Source organism: Neocloeon triangulifer, unplaced genomic scaffold (genome assembly GCF_031216515.1).
Source record: "Neocloeon triangulifer isolate White Clay Creek 2 clone unplaced genomic scaffold, ASM3121651v1 ptg000013l, whole genome shotgun sequence".
In the NCBI taxonomy this organism is placed as follows: domain Eukaryota; kingdom Metazoa; phylum Arthropoda; class Insecta; order Ephemeroptera; family Baetidae; genus Neocloeon; species Neocloeon triangulifer.
Genome location: NW_026775555.1, coordinates 3609826 through 3626959, shown reverse-complemented (window position 1 = coordinate 3626959; position 17134 = coordinate 3609826). Strand labels below are relative to the sequence as shown.

At 41.7% G+C, this 17134-nt stretch overlaps 4 protein-coding genes across 6 annotated transcripts; 1 reads left to right on the top strand and 3 right to left on the bottom strand.

Annotated features, from left to right (window-relative positions):
* Nucleotides 1-418: 418 nt before the first annotated feature.
* LOC132198766 (retinal rod rhodopsin-sensitive cGMP 3',5'-cyclic phosphodiesterase subunit delta) lies at nt 419-2141 on the bottom strand. The gene is made up of 5 exons (XM_059622978.1): nt 1975-2141; nt 1702-1764; nt 1504-1639; nt 1323-1444; nt 419-1264 (listed from the first exon to the last, which is right to left on the bottom strand). The coding sequence occupies exons 1-5, from the start codon at nt 2013-2015 to the stop codon at nt 1183-1185; spliced, it is 444 nt and encodes a 147-aa protein (XP_059478961.1). The 5' UTR covers nt 2016-2141; the 3' UTR covers nt 419-1182.
* A 216-nt stretch (nt 2142-2357) lies between these two features.
* Nucleotides 2358-3514, bottom strand: LOC132198943 (transcription and mRNA export factor ENY2-like). Its single transcript, XM_059623286.1, has 3 exons — nt 3196-3514; nt 2624-2769; nt 2358-2565 (listed from the first exon to the last, which is right to left on the bottom strand). Exons 1-3 carry the CDS (start codon nt 3249-3251, stop codon nt 2480-2482), a joined length of 288 nt encoding a protein of 95 aa, XP_059479269.1. The 5' UTR covers nt 3252-3514; the 3' UTR covers nt 2358-2479.
* A 2-nt stretch (nt 3515-3516) lies between these two features.
* Nucleotides 3517-8766, top strand: LOC132198942 (GTPase-activating protein). Of its 2 annotated transcripts, none has more exons than XM_059623285.1 (17): nt 3517-3605; nt 4228-4345; nt 4401-4599; nt 4652-4734; nt 4790-4946; nt 5005-5385; nt 5440-5588; nt 5651-5852; nt 5970-6188; nt 6243-6410; nt 6463-6536; nt 6751-6857; nt 6910-7037; nt 7091-7209; nt 7261-7415; nt 7477-7684; nt 7741-8766. In XM_059623285.1, the coding sequence occupies exons 1-17, from the start codon at nt 3551-3553 to the stop codon at nt 7814-7816; spliced, it is 2598 nt and encodes an 865-aa protein (XP_059479268.1). In that variant the 5' UTR covers nt 3517-3550; the 3' UTR covers nt 7817-8766. The 2 variants fall into 2 exon arrangements, with proteins under 2 accessions (XP_059479268.1, XP_059479267.1); XM_059623284.1 differs by having other exon boundaries at nt 7261-7424.
* LOC132198940 (nucleoprotein TPR-like) lies at nt 8760-16915 on the bottom strand. Of its 2 annotated transcripts, none has more exons than XM_059623279.1 (19): nt 16714-16915; nt 16516-16651; nt 16222-16443; nt 16008-16161; nt 15771-15945; nt 15494-15715; nt 15251-15432; nt 14480-15191; nt 11847-14416; nt 11527-11760; nt 11267-11468; nt 11043-11212; nt 10599-10991; nt 10389-10547; nt 10207-10324; nt 10033-10145; nt 9339-9600; nt 9011-9283; nt 8760-8959 (listed from the first exon to the last, which is right to left on the bottom strand). In XM_059623279.1, exons 1-19 carry the CDS (start codon nt 16745-16747, stop codon nt 8847-8849), a joined length of 6444 nt encoding a protein of 2147 aa, XP_059479262.1. In that variant the 5' UTR covers nt 16748-16915; the 3' UTR covers nt 8760-8846. The 2 variants fall into 2 exon arrangements, with proteins under 2 accessions (XP_059479262.1, XP_059479263.1); XM_059623280.1 differs by having other exon boundaries at nt 9339-9429.
* Nucleotides 16916-17134: the final 219 nt, after the last annotated feature.

Below are 17134 nucleotides of genomic sequence, written 5' to 3'. Positions count from 1 at the left end.
ATAGAGGAGGACTGAGGAGTGGGTAAAATTGTCTCGAGGAATGCCTTTCATCACTTTTTGTAAATTTCTGGAGCTTGCGCGAGCCAATGAGAAGAGAGCGATTTGTGGAATGCAAGCAACAAGCAACCTTTCCTTTGTTTGAGATCTCATGGGTGGAATGGAATAAGAGGAGGACCGAGGCCCTCAAAAGTCGGCGATCCTGAATTCTTTTGGTTGCAGTGTGAATAATTTTGTCATTAGCAGGAAAAATGAGAGGGAGAATTCCTAACAATTTAAAATAATTATGAAATAAATGTAAATTTTCATAAATATTGGTGATAACAATATGACAAATTAATTCTTAAACTGGCTTCTTTATTTTATTATATTTTTTATCTGCTATCTTTTAAGGATTTTAATAAAATTGAAATTTCTCACATAATCTCATAATCAAATATTTTATTGGGACTAGACAACATAGTTGGCTGCAACGTTATCAATTAAAAATTAATTAATTATATTTTGCAACCATTACATTGATGCAGATTTTTTTTTATCCTTACATACTAAATGGTTCTGCAAGGAACTTGTGGATGGCAGAAATGCGGTTTTGGTGTAGATTATATTTGACGTCACAATTTTCAAAATTAAAAATCAACTTTCCGAAAAAAATTAAAAACAGTGCACTTAATGAGACAAATTCACTGTAAATATTAATGCAATAGTGAGATAAGGAAAATTGTTTGATTTTTTTTTTTCAAGGTGCAGTGGGAATGTCTTTGCCATGCAAATTGTGAAAAACTGTGTGCTTTTGATGTAAAATGTTCATATCAAGCAAAACAGTTTTGAAAGCTAAAACAAATTCTACAATAATGGGATGGAACTGGGAGTTATTTCACTGCACAGTTGGTGATTTGTCTTTTAATCATTTTCAGTGGGATTGACAATTCTTCGGGTGTATTTCAAATAACAATTTACCTAATTCGTTCATTCTAATATAAACTGAGAAGATAATAGTAAATACATTAGTTTTGAAAGCACTCTTGCATCTTGCGTACGTTTGAACTAAATTTAACGAAACAGAATTCCCGTTTAGCACTTTCTATAGTTTAACCACTGAAAGAAACATAATTGAACTTTTTAAATGGTCCCATTCACTTAAAATAAAACCGTTTCAACAAATTAAGTAGCTTCCCTGTTCATTCAGATGTAATAAAGGCGAACGAGCGATGTCGATACAAGAAGGTCATCATCGAAAAACTTTGTCTCAATGACAGTATTACCACTGCAAAATAAAAGTATCAGAGTAATTAAAAGCAAATCTTATTATGAAATGAATATACTTCAAAACGTTAGCAGGCATCATTTGCGATTCTGGCGCCGCTTCGATTAGAGATTGCCAAGTGTTGGTCGAATTCGGAATAACGAAGCCAAACTCAAAGAACCACTCTTCTAAACAACGGCCCTGGAATTTGAATTTATATTTATCAGTAAAAATTAAATTTAATATTAAATATAAACTACTTTAAAAAGCACTTTTTGTTCAAGTCTAAATTTCTCCATAGGCTCTGCTGACGAGAAGTTTATTTCTCTCGAGACGGCCCGGCATTTTAGAATTTTCATCGGGACCTTTGCTTCATGTTCCACGTCTGGAGTCGATCTGCAATGATAAAGGGCACGTGATGAATAAAGGGCAAGCCGAGATAATTGGGAAAATCTTACAAGTCGTCCGTGCCCTGCCAGAGAATCTTTCCCGTGTCCGCGTCTCGTAGATTCATCCAGTTGCTGAAAGTATAAAAAAGGGTGGCGTCGTTATTGTGTGGTCACTTTGTTTCTACAATCTTCCCAGAAAGAAAAGATTGATTCAAATCAAGTAATTGCATCACGCAACCCCCTGCGCTGCGTGTTTCCCTCGAATGAATTGATTAGATTTTCAGCCCCCATCAGCGTCTTTTGAAATTCGAATTTTTCGAGTCGTTTTAAAATATTACTCACACTTTGAAGCCTTTCAAGATGTCCTCGGAGCGAGAAGGCATTTTCGGGCACCTGCCAAAACGATAAACGGCCAAGGAAAACGTGCAGATTGCGGAAAATTCAGAGCAAAAAGTAGACAGGCATTCTCGAGTCTCGAGCACCCGCACCAAAGGCACCTGGCAAATAAATAAATCAACACAAACGACAGTGCTGCCACCTAAGCATCGATCAAGATCGTTAAAAAAAAATAAGTGATGTGATTTGCTCATTGCGACATGAAATTTTTTATGTCCTCTCAATAAACATGATATTCTTTCAACACGATCTTTACAGCTTTATAAATAAAGAACTTCTTCACATTAATATTAAAATAATACATTCATTTTTTTATGATAAGAAGAAAAGAAAACTTTAGTACATATGGTTTTGTTTTTATTGATTTCTGTAATGAATTTTATTTTTAAATTTAATCTTAAATTAATTCATATAATGGAACATCATAACGCAGTCCTTGATTAGAACAGGTTCATTGCGACTCCTGGATTGTGTTTTCCTGCAGGAAGGTCTTGATTTTTGTCAGCAGCTCGATTTTCACAGCGTCAGGAACAAGAGCTGGAAATTATTTTTAAAAAATTAATAATTTTAAAACAAAAATGCTTGTACTACGCACTTCTGGCTTTTGGTGTAACTTCTGCATTCAACTGGTCCACAGTCATTTCCTCCACATTTCCCTGCTTGATGGCATCTCTGCACAGCAACTTGACCTGATCTCGCCAGCCACATTCCGTGAGCCTCATGCGAAGCAGTTCTTTCCACCTGCAAAATGATAATAAGAGATGAGATTAAAAATTTAATTTGATAATCCAACCTGCAGTGGTATTAATTTCAATACAATTAAAATTGAAATTAAAAGGCATTTAATTATTTCTGTTTTTTTATCAGACACAAAAAAAAAGAATATTCAATTTAATTACAAATTAGTAAACAATATATATGATCTTTTTTACAAATTTGAGTACAATAAATTTTTTTTTTAATTTTTGTATTGTCAGGGGATTTCTTGGCAGAAAATTTGATCATGTTTGAATTATTTTATTTTCGTAGAAAATTATGCAATTTTTTTAACAAGTGAAGAATTGCGCAAAAAAACACGAAAGACCAAACCGCAAAAATTGAGTTCCAAAATTGCAACCAAAAAAACTCCGTTTTCCAAAACAGCAACAAAATGTTTGTTCATCTTGCCTATTCAATTCGCCGGATTCAATCATTTTGGCAGTTAAAACATCCTCTTCTTTCATTTCCGCGGCCGTTCGGTCTTTTGTTCCTTCAGCAAAAACCACCAAGAAGGGGGACAAAGAAGAAGAAGAGGTCCGAGTTCTCTTGCTTGAGTGTGTGGTGTGTACGGTCGCACGTAGGCGGACGCTCGTCTCTTTTTCTCTCTCCCGTTGTTTATTTACTTTTTCACGGGCAGAAAAAACGCACAAGAAAGAAACAGGAAGTGAACGCCGAGCGGGTGGCGGCCATGTTGCATGAATGAACCAATCGCGTCATTGAAGAAGGTGACCACAAGCACAGCAGCTCACGGAGATGAACCAACATGGCAGACGACGAGGATTCTGTGCGAGTCGAGGAGCGAGTCAAAATTAAAATAGGCAAGTGTGGCGGCCCGCGAGCCGAATTTCGCGGTCGGCCGGCGGCCTCGGTGCGTCGGCCGTCCGGACGACGCCTAATTCGCCCCGCGGGACGCGTCGCCGCGGAAAAATCGCGACATGTGACTCAACAGGTGTCTCATGTCTCTCTCTCTCGACGAGTGTGGGCTTCGGGAGTCGCGGCGGCCGACGGCGCCGCCGTTCGGCGCGCGGCGCCGAAACGCGGGACGCGAGCGCTCGCGGTTCGCTGACAGATGCAGGCCCGGGCCAGCGTTAATCAGTTTGTTTACATAGGCGGTTCATTCATTAGGTCCCCACCCTTCCTGTCTCTCTCGACACTTTGATATGATAAAGAGACCCATTCATTCAATCTCGCGCACTTTCGCTGCACACGGCGAATTTTTCTCTATTCAACAATTCCGCGCTGATAATGGGACAGCGCGAGAAATCGATCGAGCCCCCGAGCATCACTTTTCTGGAACCTCGGAAACCCACGTACTCCCGGACATTGAGCAATATTTGTCATTTCCGCATTTCTCTCTGTCATTTAAAAATGCCTTAACTGAAAAATGAACTTGTGTTTACATCAAATTCCTCATTAAAATTTATACCGCTTATTTTTCAGGAGAGGCAAAAAATCTGCCTCGTCGCTCTCACAGCTCAGAAGGACGAGATGTTTTTTGCACCTTGTCTCTCGACCAGGAGGAAATTTACAGGACGTCGACAATTTCAAACACACTAGAGTAATTTTTAATTTATTTTATAAAATGACGAAAACTAATTTTTGGTTAATTTCAGCCCGTATTTTGGTGAAGAGTTTGAGTTTGAGGTCCCAAGACTGTTCCGTTTTTTGTCTGTTTATGTCAGAGACAATGTTGGTCCAGGGACCTCCAGAGTGATAGGAAAAGTCGCACTCAGGAGACAGCACCTCTCAAATATTCATGACAAAGATCACTGGTTTCCTCTCAAGCCTGTGGACGCAGACTCAGAAGTTCAGGTAAATTCAGGAGTATAAAATTAATGCTGTTTCTAAGTGAAAAATTACCCAGGGAAAAGTTCATCTAGAATTCAAAGTTGAAACTATTGTTCCAAACAACTCGACTTCAGAGCCAAAGCACCGTCTTAGTGTCAGGTATAAATTGATAATATAATATTTTATAATTTTAGTTAATTTATTTTATTTTTAGACTAATTGAGTGTGCAGAGTTGAGTGTGAAAAATGGTGCTTGTGATCCTTATGCAGTCGTGTCCCTTCTGTATTCAAATGGTCGCGTGTTATCAAAGAAGTCTCGAATAAAAAAGAAAACCACCAGTCCTTTTTTCGACGAGTGTTTTTTCTTCGAAGTAAGACTTATCCGCATTTGATAAATTGCGGTGTTCTAATTATTTACTTCCTTCCCAGCTTCCAGATTTTGACAGGGATGATCTGCGAGCGTCAGTGCGGTCTAAAGCGTCAACGTCAACATCTCAGTTGTATCAGTTGCGCGACAGTCCTGAGGCTGTTGAGCTTCAGGTGTCCATCAGACATGACACGGCCGGTACGACGGAGGCAGCCTTTCTTGGAGAGGTCAAGATCAACCTGCAGGGGCTGCTGTCAATGGACCAGAAGCCCATTTGGTACTTGTTGAACCCCAGAGACGGTGCTCGGTCGCCCACGTCTAGTTCGCAAAACATCGATCTTGGCTCAATTCGTCTCCGCATTCACTACACAGCCGACCACGTTCTGCCTTCGGCTGCATACTCGTCGCTCAGGGAATTGCTTTTGGCAAGCACTTCTGCTCAAGTAAATTTGAAAACAAAATTTACAAGTGCCAAACTAGAGAACGAAAATTTTCAGCCTGTTTCGAGCAGTGCGGCATTTTTGCTGGGTGAAATTGTCGGAGCCAAGTTGGACGCAGCTCAGCCTCTTGTGAGATTCTTCATGCACCATGAAAAATTTGTCCAGCTCATCAAAGTTTTGGCAACTCACGAAATTGCAAGAGTAATGTAAGTTGGATGCATTCAAAGATTTTAAGCACTCATTTTCTAATTGGGCAATTTCATTGCAGCGACCCAAACACAATATTCCGTGGAAACTCATTAGCTTCCAAGCTTGTGGATGAACTGATGAGGGTGTCGGGTCCGCATTATTTGCGCAGCACCCTGAAGCCTGTCATTGATGCCGTCCTAACCGAAAAGAAACCATGCGAAGTCGACCCGCTCCGACTTGACAAACCAGAAGAAGCAGCAGCTAACTTAGAGAATCTTGTTGTGAGTTTTCCTTTAATTGAATGACATATTTTTTTTTCTCCTCATCTAGATAATTGAATTTTTTTATTTATTATTTGTCACGTTCAGTTATTCTGATTCGCCGTTTGATTTTTTTAGGGTTATGTCAAGCAAGTTTTCAAAGCAATCACAAGCTCGGCGCTGCAGTGTCCAGCCCTTATGTGTGAGGCATTCCACCAGCTGCAGCAAATTGCCTGCTCATTCTTCCCTACCAACAATGAAGTCCGATACTCAGTTATCTCTGGATTCATATTCTTGCGATTCTTCGCACCTGCTATTCTTGGACCTCGGCTTTTTGATCTCACAACAGAAACAATTGTAAAAAAAACTCTTACGTTTTATTTATTTATTACTCATGTTGATTATTTCCAGGACCCTGTAACGTACCGCACTCTTACGTTAATTTCCAAGACTGTGCAGAGCTTAGGCAACCTAGTAAGCTGCCGAGCTGGCCAAACTGTCAGTTGTCGGAAGGAGGAGTACATGGAGCCCGTCCACAGGGCAAGTTACACCGAGGATCACATCAATGCAGTTCGCCAAGTAATTAAGTCCATGCTGAACTTTCTTAGCAGGCACTAACCAATTTCCTCAGTTTTTAGAAATTATTTCTGCGTCATCGAATCCAGACCAGCATGGTATGGCAGAGCCCGTCATGTTAAAAGAAGGGTAAGTGGACTTTTTATGTTACTGATTTGTATGTGTCTATCAAACCGTACTTGACTAACTGTTTTGCTAAGTGGATAGGACTAACAAGTGAGTATTTGCTCATGAAAATCTTCAATAGAGTAGTAGTTTATTTCTAATTTATATTTTTCTATAATTTAAAAACAAAGTTGCAGAAAAAATAATTTTTTAATATTTTGTCTCTTCTACTCAACAGAATGCTCATAAAACGTGCTCAAGGTCGAAAGAAATTTGGGAGGAAAAACTTCAAAAAGAGGTTTTTCAAACTGACAACACAAGACCTCAGTTATTCTGAGAAGAAAGGTAAATTTAACATTATATTTTTTTCTGATTTATTACAAAATGATAATTTCAGGAGAGCCTCCGTTGTTCTGCATTCCATTGTCGGACATTCTGGCAGTGGAGCGACTTCAAGAGGATTCATTCAAAAAGAAAAACATGTTCCAAATTGTCCAGCCAAACGGAAGGGCCCTCTATGTTCAGGTAAGTTCATCAAATTGTTTCATTGAATTAAACCAACTAATTGACATTGTTAGGCTGGAAACTGTGTTGCGGAAAAGGAATGGGTAGATCTGCTGACCAAGATCTGTCAAACGAATAAACAGCGACTAAAGCATTACCATCCTGCAGCATATCTGAATGGGAATTGGCTATGGTAAATTTTTTCTTGACTGTCAGCAAAATAAATTCCTAATTGATTAAACAGCTGTCGGCAAACAAGAGAGGACGCTGAAGGTTGTCGAGACGTCACAAGTGGACTTCAGGGCGCTGGGTTGCAGCTCAGCCTTGATCCAGACCGCGAGCTGGAACGCATTCACTCATTGTTTGCAGCGCACTTGAACAAATTGGAAACATTGAAAGGTATTGACGGTATTTATATTGTGAGAAAGATTGGTCACAACTTAAAATATGATTAATCAAGCTGCCTGCGAGCTCCAAGCGTTTTCTGCTGACTCCTCCGAAAGTACAACAAACAATTCACTAGCCAATGCTTCACTGCCACCTCTTATCGAAGATGCCAGGTCGTGCTACAACACTCTTCGCTCTCTGAAAGATATTACTCTCAAGTTGGTGCAGCGGCACCGTAGCCACCTCAACTCGGCACAGTCGCGCACTCAGCTTGGAACAATGTGAGTCGTAATTTTCAAATGATTTGCTGCAATTACACTTTATTTTCATTTTACAGACATGCTCCTATTGGGGATGATAATTACCTGCTTTTGACCACAAGAGCAAGTTTGCTGCCTGACAGACAAATTTAAATTGTGCTTCAAACTGTTATAAACTGAAACCTGTAGGTTTTATGACTGTAGATGATTGTAAAATTTTAAATTTGTAGAAACTTGTTAGACGTCGTTGACGGTCTGAGATTGGGAAACATACATTTTTTTTTTTATCTTAATGGAGGATGACTTTTAACACTTTTTAACATTCATTGTTCCTACGAATTCTTAGGAACTAACGCAACTTAAATTACTTAAATACAACTGCAACTCCTATTATTTGTAATTAATGTTTAATAACTTCTGTTCTTCCTGCATAGACTACTTGCAGTTGATTGAATACTTACCTTTAAATAATTTATTATTCGCATGTTAATTATGAATTATTTAAATTTCTCTGTTAATAGTTTCTTGGATGCATTTCACTTTGGTATAATGAATATTATATATGAAATAATTTATAGCCGTGCAGTGCGATCGATCACTATTCCTCAAAGCAACTGCCTCGGTTTTGTACACCATTAGACAGTTAAGCGTGGTAATTAGTTGAACTTTTCTGTGATGAAATTTAAAAATTTGCGAACAATGATTTTGGATGAAATCAGTATTACACTAAATATGTTATTAACATTGAGACTCTTAAGCACAAGATTAATGATTTGTTTACAACTGACTTTGGCTTCTTACATAATTTTGATACATTTTTTTAAAACATCACACAGCTTGTGTGTAGCTACAATTAATTTATTTAACACTTAGAGTTACATGCTTCATTCGAACTTTGTTTTTATTTACCTGGGCATTTAGAGAACATAGAGTTTAGTTGCAAAAGAGTGCCTTATTCTTGTGAGAAAAATAAATGAAGAGAATGTAGCTCAAAAAAACCTGTTGGCTGCGATGCTGCGTTTTAGGGCTTTGCCAAATCATTGTCAATTTCTTGGAAATTTTATTCCAAATTTTAAATAAAACTAACAGATTTTATAAGCATAGCAATTGCTGTTTTATTGTTGAGTAAAAATTCATGAATTTAAAATGAAAAGAAAATTTAAAAATGATTTTGACGCATGTCCTAGCGTCCCCTTTGGAATGGGTTTCCTCCCCTAGCCCGACCTCGACCCCGGCTCCTTTGCGCACCAATCCCTGACGCCCTGTGCGCACCCCGGCCTCCACGCTCTGGAAATTCTATAAAAGAAAATTTAATATGATGATATACTTAAAAATGGGCACCATTGCCTCTATCCCAAACAATCGGGGCCGGTCTTGCTGACATGGGTGGCCGAGCCACACGAGAGGCTCCTCGACCAGTTGACATCGGTGTTCTTAATGAATTAAAATTGCCTCTGGGAATGGAACGCTGCATGTGAGGAGTTCCTAACGGCGGGTCAACTGGAGCTCGAGCGTCATTACTTGACGAGCTTGCACCATGTTGTGAATTCTGGCTGTCTAGACTGCCAGCGTCCATTTCGTCCGAGGCCTGACTCTCCGAAGGCATATTCGGCACAACATCTATGGATTAAATGTATATTGGCAATGATAAACTAACGTTTAAAAATTGGCAAACCATCTGGCGAAATTGCGATAGGGGTTCCAGGAACTGTATGTCCACCGGCGGACTCCTCGGAGTCCAAAGGACCGCCCGCGTTTGATTGCAGCTGTGAGGAAAAACCAGTTTCAGTGGCGAAAGTAAAGTGACGGCCCTGTGGAACGTGTGGTGAGCTAACTACTTCACCGAAACCACTTTGGCGTTGCGGAACAAAGAGTGTCGGCGTTGAGGGGACGATTCCAAAATCGCCAACCTCCTCATAGCCTTGTTGTAACAACGGCTGGAATTGGTACAAAAAAAGCAAACGTCTAAACAGTGCTCAAAATAAATCAACAATAATTTTAAAAAATCAATAAAACAAAGCATTCGTCTTGTCCAGTTTGAATACCAGTCATATGAGGGGTAACCAAAGGAAAGAAAGGAAACATTCAAAAGAAATAAAGCTTTGGAAATTATTGGAAAACGTGCATTTCATTCCCAAAACCTGTGGTTACAGTAAAAGCCATGATTACAAATAAGGCAGAATATGAACAGAAAATACAGATTGGGAACAGCAGTGCTAGTCAGATGGGATGTAATCATGGAAATCATCAAAGAAAGTCGAGTCAGAGTCTTCGTTGCTTCTGCACTCGTCATTTTGGGTGATTGCTAAGGGGTCCGTCAAGCTAGCATGGGGACACCATTCATCACTAGCATCAGACAAAGAACTGACCAGCATGAAGTTTGCACGGGCCTGAGCTGCCTGCGGAACCAGGTCAATTTGGAGTGGGCGTTCAGTATCGGCAGAGGCTTGAGCTGCACCACCGTCACTTTCCCCAGCTTCCTCTGCAACAAAAAAGATTGCAATATTTATTGGCGTTAATGATAATAATTGCAAAAAATATACCAGCTTGAGCCTCCTCGTCTTCAGCAGCCTCTTCAGGCTCTTCGGCAAGCTCTTGCTGAACTTCAATGTCATCTACCAGAGGCTCCTCTTGTTCATCTTCATCTTCCTCGGCTTGGAGCTAAATTTAATTTCAATATTATCAACAGAAACTTAATGAATCTGAGGACTGAAATCAATCTTACAGCCATTTCCTCGAGTTCATCATTAATGGCCTCCTCGCTTTCCTCTGCTTCAGTGCCTCCAGCATTGGCGCTGGGTTCTTCAACCACTTCTTCTTGTTCCTCTTGGTCCACAGAAGCTTCTTCAACCTCTTCAGATGATTCAGTATGAAGATGTTTTGCCTGAATATTTACCTATGTTAAAGAAATAAGTTTGATTAAAATAAATTTTACTTGAGGTTCTTCAGGAGCAGCAGTTGCAGTCTCTGGTTCTCTGGATCTCTTCAGGGATAGAGAAAGTCTTACAGGACCACTGGAGGTGGAGGGCTGAGTGCCGTACACTGGTGGGTGCACCTCATTAGGTCGCACGAGCAAGACATTAGTGCTGGTTGACGGAGCTCCAGTCTCATCCAGGCTTGTAGATGAATCACTGGAATGCTCTTCTCTTGGGGCCACTCTTATGACTGAGGGTTGAGAGCGAGGTGTGCCCTGGATTGGAGTGACACTGGTTGAAGGAAGATCTTGAGGGCTAGGAGCAAGAACAGCTACGTTGCGAACTGGAGTGTTCACCATAGGGCGGAGTCGAGCAGTTGGTGCAGCTCTAGTGGTCGGAATGACAGCGACAGACTGAAAATTTAAATTTATTTCATACTGAAATATCATCTATTCTTAAATTACAGTTTGAGGCTTGACTTTTGGAGCTTGAGAAGCCATTGGTCGAATTTTCACGGACGGAGTGGTGCCTGATGGTCCAGCTGTGGGTTTGGAAGCTTTTGATTCCTGCTTGGTCTGCTCCATCAAAGCCTTCAGCTCCGCATTCTCTTTCCTCAGTTGGGAAATCACAGATTCTTGTTCAGAAAAGAAAATGAATATCCTCATAATTTTTTATCACTTCTTTTTACCTTCATTGCTGGCAGCTTGGACGACACTCTCCATTTCTTTGATCTTTTCTAAATTTTCTTTTATGGCAGCTTCCTTCTTGGCAAGCAGGTCAGCTTGCTCTTTGATTTTTGTTCTGGCTTGCGCAATGACGGTTTTAATTCGGTTCTGCCTCTCAGAACTGGTTTTTTGCTCTTGCTCCAAAAGCGTGGCCTTTTCTTCAAGCTGTAAATTTTGACATATAATTCTTATGTTTACCCTTGCAAAGTTTTCATTCACGAACCTGCTTGGTCATAACCTCAAGACTTTCATTGAGTTTCTGCAGCTCACTTTCTGTTTCCGTTGATTTAGTCTCTGCTTCTGCCAGACGCGTTTGCATCTCTGCAACCTTAGCCTCCATCTCTTGGATTTTAGCCTGTTCTTGAGCTCCAGTCAGAGCGACTGCATCAGCTTTGCTCTTCGAGTCGGCAGCCAAGGCATCATACTGATCTTTGTACTTCTTTGCTATGGCACGAACCTAAAAATAATAATTTTTAATGTTATTTTATGTTTCTGAAAAAATTACATTATCAAAATATTATTTTTGAATAATAATTTAAGTACCTTGCAGTGTTTGTTGTTCAAATCTTCGAACTCTTTTTCCTTGTTGGTCAGAGCTTCTTTGATTTTAGTTGCTGTTGCAGTCACCTCGATGACCTTAGCTGAAGCCTCTTTCTTTGACTCGTCCAAACTTTTCTTCAGCTGTTCCACTTCTGCTGATTTGGAGGTCACGTTCGTCTTTTCTTGAGCCAACTCTTGGGCAATTTTGCTGGCCGAACTTTTCTCCGCATCCAATTGCTTCTGCAAGTTGTCCCTCTCAAGCGAGACTTTCTTATTCTCAACGATCTTCTTCTGCATTTCCTGAGCCAAGTTGGTGATGCGTCCTTTCAGGTTTGAAATTTCTGCGGTCATGTTTTGCTGTGACGATCCGGACGTATTCAACTTTTGCTCCAACTCCCTCAGCTTCGACTCGGCCAGATTTGCCCTGTTCGTCTCTAGTCTGTGTTTTTCCAAGAGCTCCTTCGAGTTCTCCTCTTCGGCCACAATCTTCTCTTGGAACAGATTGTTCCTATTCTTGAGACTCTCAATCTCCTCCTGGGCCGCCTTCAATTTAGGTTTCAGCTCTGCATTTTCCTTGGACAGAGCGTCGTTCTTTTGTCTTTGCACGATGCTTGAGTCTGTGAGCGCATTTAGGGTGTCCGACTGCCTCAACAGCTCCTCGTACCTGCTCTGCGGAATGGAGGTCATCAGTTGACCCGTCTCCTCCTCCCTTTTCCTTTTCATGTCTTCATTGGCCTCCTCCAGTTTCCGCTCCAGCGTGTCTATTTGCAGCCTGAGGTTGGCCGCCTTCGCCTCCAGTGCGTCCGCCTTCGACTGTGCCATGTCCCGCTCACGGCGAAGGTGTTTCATTACCTGAACCAATGGCTCAGGAGTGTCTTCTTCAGAGAACGAGCCGCTCAGGTTCAGAGGATGCCCCGCGCTCTGTTGCATAAACTGCTGCAGTTGCTCGTGGAGGACCGCGTTGTGCGCTTTGAGCTCCTGGACGAGATCACTTCGATCGCCCGAAACAACACTGGCCATCGACTTGGCGTTCTCAAAGCTGTTCTTGGCCATCTGCACCTCTCCCTCCAGACAAAGAATCCTTTCCTTCAACTCGAGAACGCTCTTCTCCGACGCAACCAATTGTTTTCTGGTGATGGCTAAAGCTTGCAAGTCCAACTTGTGCTGTTCCTTCTCCCTCTCCAGAGTCTCTTCGCATCTCTCCTGCTTTTCTTTCAAGGCAGCCAATTCGTTTGTTACCTTATTGATGGCTTCCTCCGTCTCCAGACCTACGGTGGCGATGGCGTGCTGCCTGCTTGCTTCGACAAGCTCCGCTCGAAGAGTCTCAATCTGCTTCTCAGCACGACAAAGTTGTTCTTTGGCCACAGACAGTTCCTCTCTCGCCACGGATAGTTCACCTTCCAGGGCGTGCAACTTTTGTTTGGCCGCATTTTTATCTTCCTCGGCCAGATCATGAACAGCATTACATTTTTGCTGCAGTTCATTGCAGAGTTTCTGTGTCTGGGCCAAAGCGTCCATTGCGCTGGCCAGTTTTCCAGTGAGATCTACTATCTCCGCTTCGGCAGTTCTTTTTCCTTCCTCTGCCAAATTCAGATGTTCCTCCAGCGTGGCCACTTTCTCTGTCAGATCCAACTCAGCGTCCGTCTGGGCCTCGGCAGCGACGGTCGGATTTTTGTTTGTTCTCAAAACGAGGACGTCTCTTTGCGCTTGGGCAAGAAGTTCAGTGGCCCGAGCGCACTCGGCTTGGGCACTGGCTTTTTCAGCAAGGGCGCCTTGTAGCAGGGCTTGATCCCTGTTGAGGCAGGCTTTGAGATTGTTTATTTCGTCGTTGAGATGCACATGACCTGTCTCGAGTCTCTGTTTCAAGTCCCTGTTCTCGTTCTGCACCGCTTGGAGTTGATTGGACAATATCAGACTGTCCTCAGCCTCTGCCCGCTGTCTGCACGCCTTCAACTCTTGGGCGCCGAGGTACACCAAATTCTGATTGGCCGTTGACGCCCTCAGTGACTCGCACTCAGTTCTGGCAGAGGTTTCGCTTACCCTGAGTCGACGGATCTCAGCATTGGCTCTTTCCAGCAGTCCTTCAGTGCTAGAGAGCTTGGCGTACGTGGTAACAATCTCTTTGTTCAGCTCGACCACCGATTTCTCGTGCTTTCTGATGATCTGGTCCTGGATGTCTCGCATTCTCTGCACAGCGTCCAACTGCCGTTGTTGTCCGTCCATTATGTTCTTCATGCTGGCTAGTTTGTCCTTGCTCGTGTCGAACATGGCCCTCAGATTAGCCTTTTCGAGTTTCACGTCGTGCAAATCAGAGCGCATCTTTTCCATGTCATCAATCACCATGTCCATGTTTTTCTTAGAGTTTTCCCTGTATTCGGCAAAATTTTTCGTAGTGCTGTCCAGCTCCTCTTGACATTTTTTGAGTCGGGCCTGAAGTCCATCCAAGTAAGCTCTTGATGGGGCAGGAGGCGTGTTGTAAGGAGAGAACCGAGGTGATCCCATCTGTGGTCTGTTCATTCTTTGCTGAGAATTCAGAGACATACTTCTCTGCTGATAAAAAGGCTGTCTCTGAACTGCAAATTAAATACAAATTTTGATCAAAAATTTAGCTTTCAAAAGAAGCCATATTAATTTACCTGGTGCTGGAGTGCGGGGTGACAAAACTCTACTCTCAGGCTGAGAATTTACTGGTTGAGATTCTTCACTTGATGGGGATGGAGCAGAGGAGTCGACATCCATATCCTGCACGCTCTTTACAGGAGTCATGCTCTTCCGCATTTCTTGCACCTTCTCCTCGGCATTTCTGATTGCCATTTGGGACATTTCTTCAAAATGATCTCGCTGCCGAATGAGCAGTTTCACCATTTCCGACTTTGCTGTGTCCCTCTCCTCGTATCTCTTGACCTGTTCAACGAGTTCTTCAAGTCTTTCGTTGCAACTGGCAACCTTCTCCACTTCAGCGTAAGCCTTTTCAGCGTTTTCCGTTTTGATCTGCAGTTCCCTCACCAAAGAGAGCAGTTCGATGTTCTTGTGTTGCAGTTCTTCAACACTTCTGAAGAGAACCAACTGGTCCTCGTCACTCATGTTTTCAGGATTCCCAGACTTCAGAACGGCAATCTCCTGTACTAGTCGAATCACCTGCTTTCTCAGATCATCGTTCTGCAGCTTGAGACGTCCTTTGTCGACTGCGTGCTGGTTGGCACTTCGAGCAGATTCCTTTGCAGCAAGCTTCTTATTTTCATATTCAACCGAGAGCCTCTGGTTTTCAGTTGTGAGCTTTTGGACTAACTGCTCTACCTCCGTAAGACGAGATTGGCATTTTGACATGGCCTCAGCATTGACGTTTAACTAAAAGAATAAAAAAATTAAATAAATTTATGCTCATCTAGTCAAACTAATTCTATTACCTCTTCAATTGAGCCTTTGAGTTTTACATCCAGCAAGTCTCTCTCATATTTGGTTTTATTGAGTTCTTCAACAGTGTTTGAGTACCTTTTGTAAATCTCTGTGAGGCTTAAATCACCTTGCAAATGTTGGCTGACAACAGAGGCAGATGGGAATAGCTTTTGCATGTATTGCTCGACATTTTCTAAAAATAATATTAAAAAAAAGATTTATGCATTGATTAAATTATTTCAGTAGCTATTCACCTTTCTTTATGTTCTGCAGTTCTCTTTCAAGCGTGGCCACAGATGTGTCCAAATCTAGAATTTTTGCATCTCTGGCGCCAAGCTCTGACTTGAGGCGGTTGATTTCCTCCAATGCTTTTCTCTCAGCATCTCCAGGAATGGACTTAATGTCGAGTTCAGTTTGAATTTCTTTGATCTTCAACAGATACTGCTGCAGCATGGCCTCAGATTCCTTGAATTTTTCTAAAAAATACCGTGGATATTAAGCTCAAAACAATGTGAATAATTTGGTGAGCACCTTCAGCAATGCGGGAAACATTCATCTGCGCTTCAAGTTCTTTCTTGTGAATAATCTGCATTTGTTCCTCCTTGAGTCTGGTCAGCTCGAGCCGTTCTTCAAGTTTGGATATTTTTTGCTGCTCCTCTTTCAGCTGGTTTCTCAGACGTCCAGCAGTTTGGTCTCGAGCAGCGAGCTGTTCAGGAATTATTCATCACATTGCTTAAAAGAAATTAATTTTTTTCATTAAAATTCAACCTCATCAATGAGCCTCTGCAATTGGCTTTCAAGCTGGACGACTCTGGACGTAGATGTTGCGTCTACAAGTTCTGCCTCCTGACGCTCAACTCTCTGTTCGTAGCTGCGAATTTGTCCTCGCAGAAGTTCCATTTCCTGCTCCATCATTCTTTTTCTGATTAAAAAAAGTATATCATTTTTACTATTAGAATTACTTATAAAGACAGAAAATTACCTGTTCTCGAGAGACTCCTCTCTACTTGATATATTGTCTAACTTGAGGAGGGCATTGTTCTTTGCCCTCGAAGCTTCAGCCAATTGGGCTCCCAACATGTCCACGTCAGTCTTCAAGTTTTTCACTGCATCATCCCTCTGGTGCAGGAGAGCCGTCAGCTCGGCCACCTTTGCAAGGGCATCATATTTTTGCCCATTGCTAGCACTCAGTTCCTTTTCTCGGCTAAATTGAAAAACGTATGAAAATTTTTCAATTATTTTATGAACAAAAATAATTTTTGGAACCATTTTTTACCTCTCATACTTTGATTTCAACGCATCAAAATCCTTCTGACTTTTCAAATTTCTCTCCAGCAAATCTTCAATGTGGTTCCTCAGACTAGCGATCCGTTCGTCTTCTTCAGTTTCTGCCAGTTTAACATCAAGAATCCCTTTTGTTAGCAGAACAGGACAATTTAATAACTTTTTTAATTCAACTTTTCAACTCGCTCACCATAACCTTGGCCATCATCTTCTGTCCCTTCCATTTCAATTCTTAGTCACGGAAGCCGTGTAACATAAGAACGGGGCTGAATTGCTATTGTTTGAGTAGCTTTTAAACAACTTTTGGTCTAATTTTATGATCTTCTAAGATCAAAATCTTAAAAAATTCCTCGACCCGGCATGAAAACAACACGTTTTTCTTTGTTTTCTCTCTTAAATTTAAATTATGGCGCTGTTGTCCCAAGGAGGGTAAAATTTTAGAGGAGATGCGGAAGGGAGGCTACCTCCTAGGAGACCAGCTCGCTGATTGGCTCTGGACCAGTTTAACAATATAGGAGGCTCCTCCTCTCCGCGCCTCCTCTATGTACCTTTTACTCTCCTTACTAGAGCACAACTCCAGGTCGGAGGTGCGCTTGAACTTTTTAGCAGTT

Bases quoted from the DNA above. Each gene is read 5' to 3' on its own strand.
- LOC132198943 (XM_059623286.1), bottom strand. From the start codon at position 3,251: ATGAAAGAAGAGGATGTTTTAACTGCCAAAATGATTGAATCCGGCGAA. The intron at 2,770-3,195 runs GCAAGATGAACA...ATCATTTTGCAG, and splicing joins GAATCCGGCGAATTGAATAG to GTGGAAAGAACTGCTTCGCA. The intron at 2,566-2,623 runs GTGCGTAGTACA...AATAATTTCCAG, and splicing joins AGTTACACCAAAAGCCAGAA to CTCTTGTTCCTGACGCTGTG.
- LOC132198942 (XM_059623284.1), top strand. From the start codon at position 3,551: ATGGCAGACGACGAGGATTCTGTGCGAGTCGAGGAGCGAGTCAAAATT. The intron at 3,606-4,227 runs GCAAGTGTGGCG...CTTATTTTTCAG, and splicing joins GCGAGTCAAAATTAAAATAG to GAGAGGCAAAAAATCTGCCT. The intron at 4,735-4,789 runs GTATAAATTGAT...TTTTATTTTTAG, and splicing joins AAGCACCGTCTTAGTGTCAG to ACTAATTGAGTGTGCAGAGT.
- LOC132198940 (XM_059623279.1), bottom strand. From the start codon at position 16,747: ATGGAAGGGACAGAAGATGATGGCCAAGGTTATG. The intron at 11,213-11,266 runs GTAAAAAGAAGT...TTTCTGAACAAG, and splicing joins CCAAGCTGCCAGCAATGAAG to AATCTGTGATTTCCCAACTG. The intron at 10,548-10,598 runs GTAAAATTTATT...GTAAATATTCAG, and splicing joins CTGCTCCTGAAGAACCTCAA to GCAAAACATCTTCATACTGA.
- LOC132198766 (XM_059622978.1), bottom strand. From the start codon at position 2,015: ATGCCTTCTCGCTCCGAGGACATCTTGAAAGGCTTCAAAGT. The intron at 1,765-1,974 runs GTGAGTAATATT...TTATACTTTCAG, and splicing joins ATCTTGAAAGGCTTCAAAGT to CAACTGGATGAATCTACGAG. The intron at 1,265-1,322 runs GTATATTCATTT...TTTATTTTGCAG, and splicing joins ATGCCTGCTAACGTTTTGAA to TGGTAATACTGTCATTGAGA.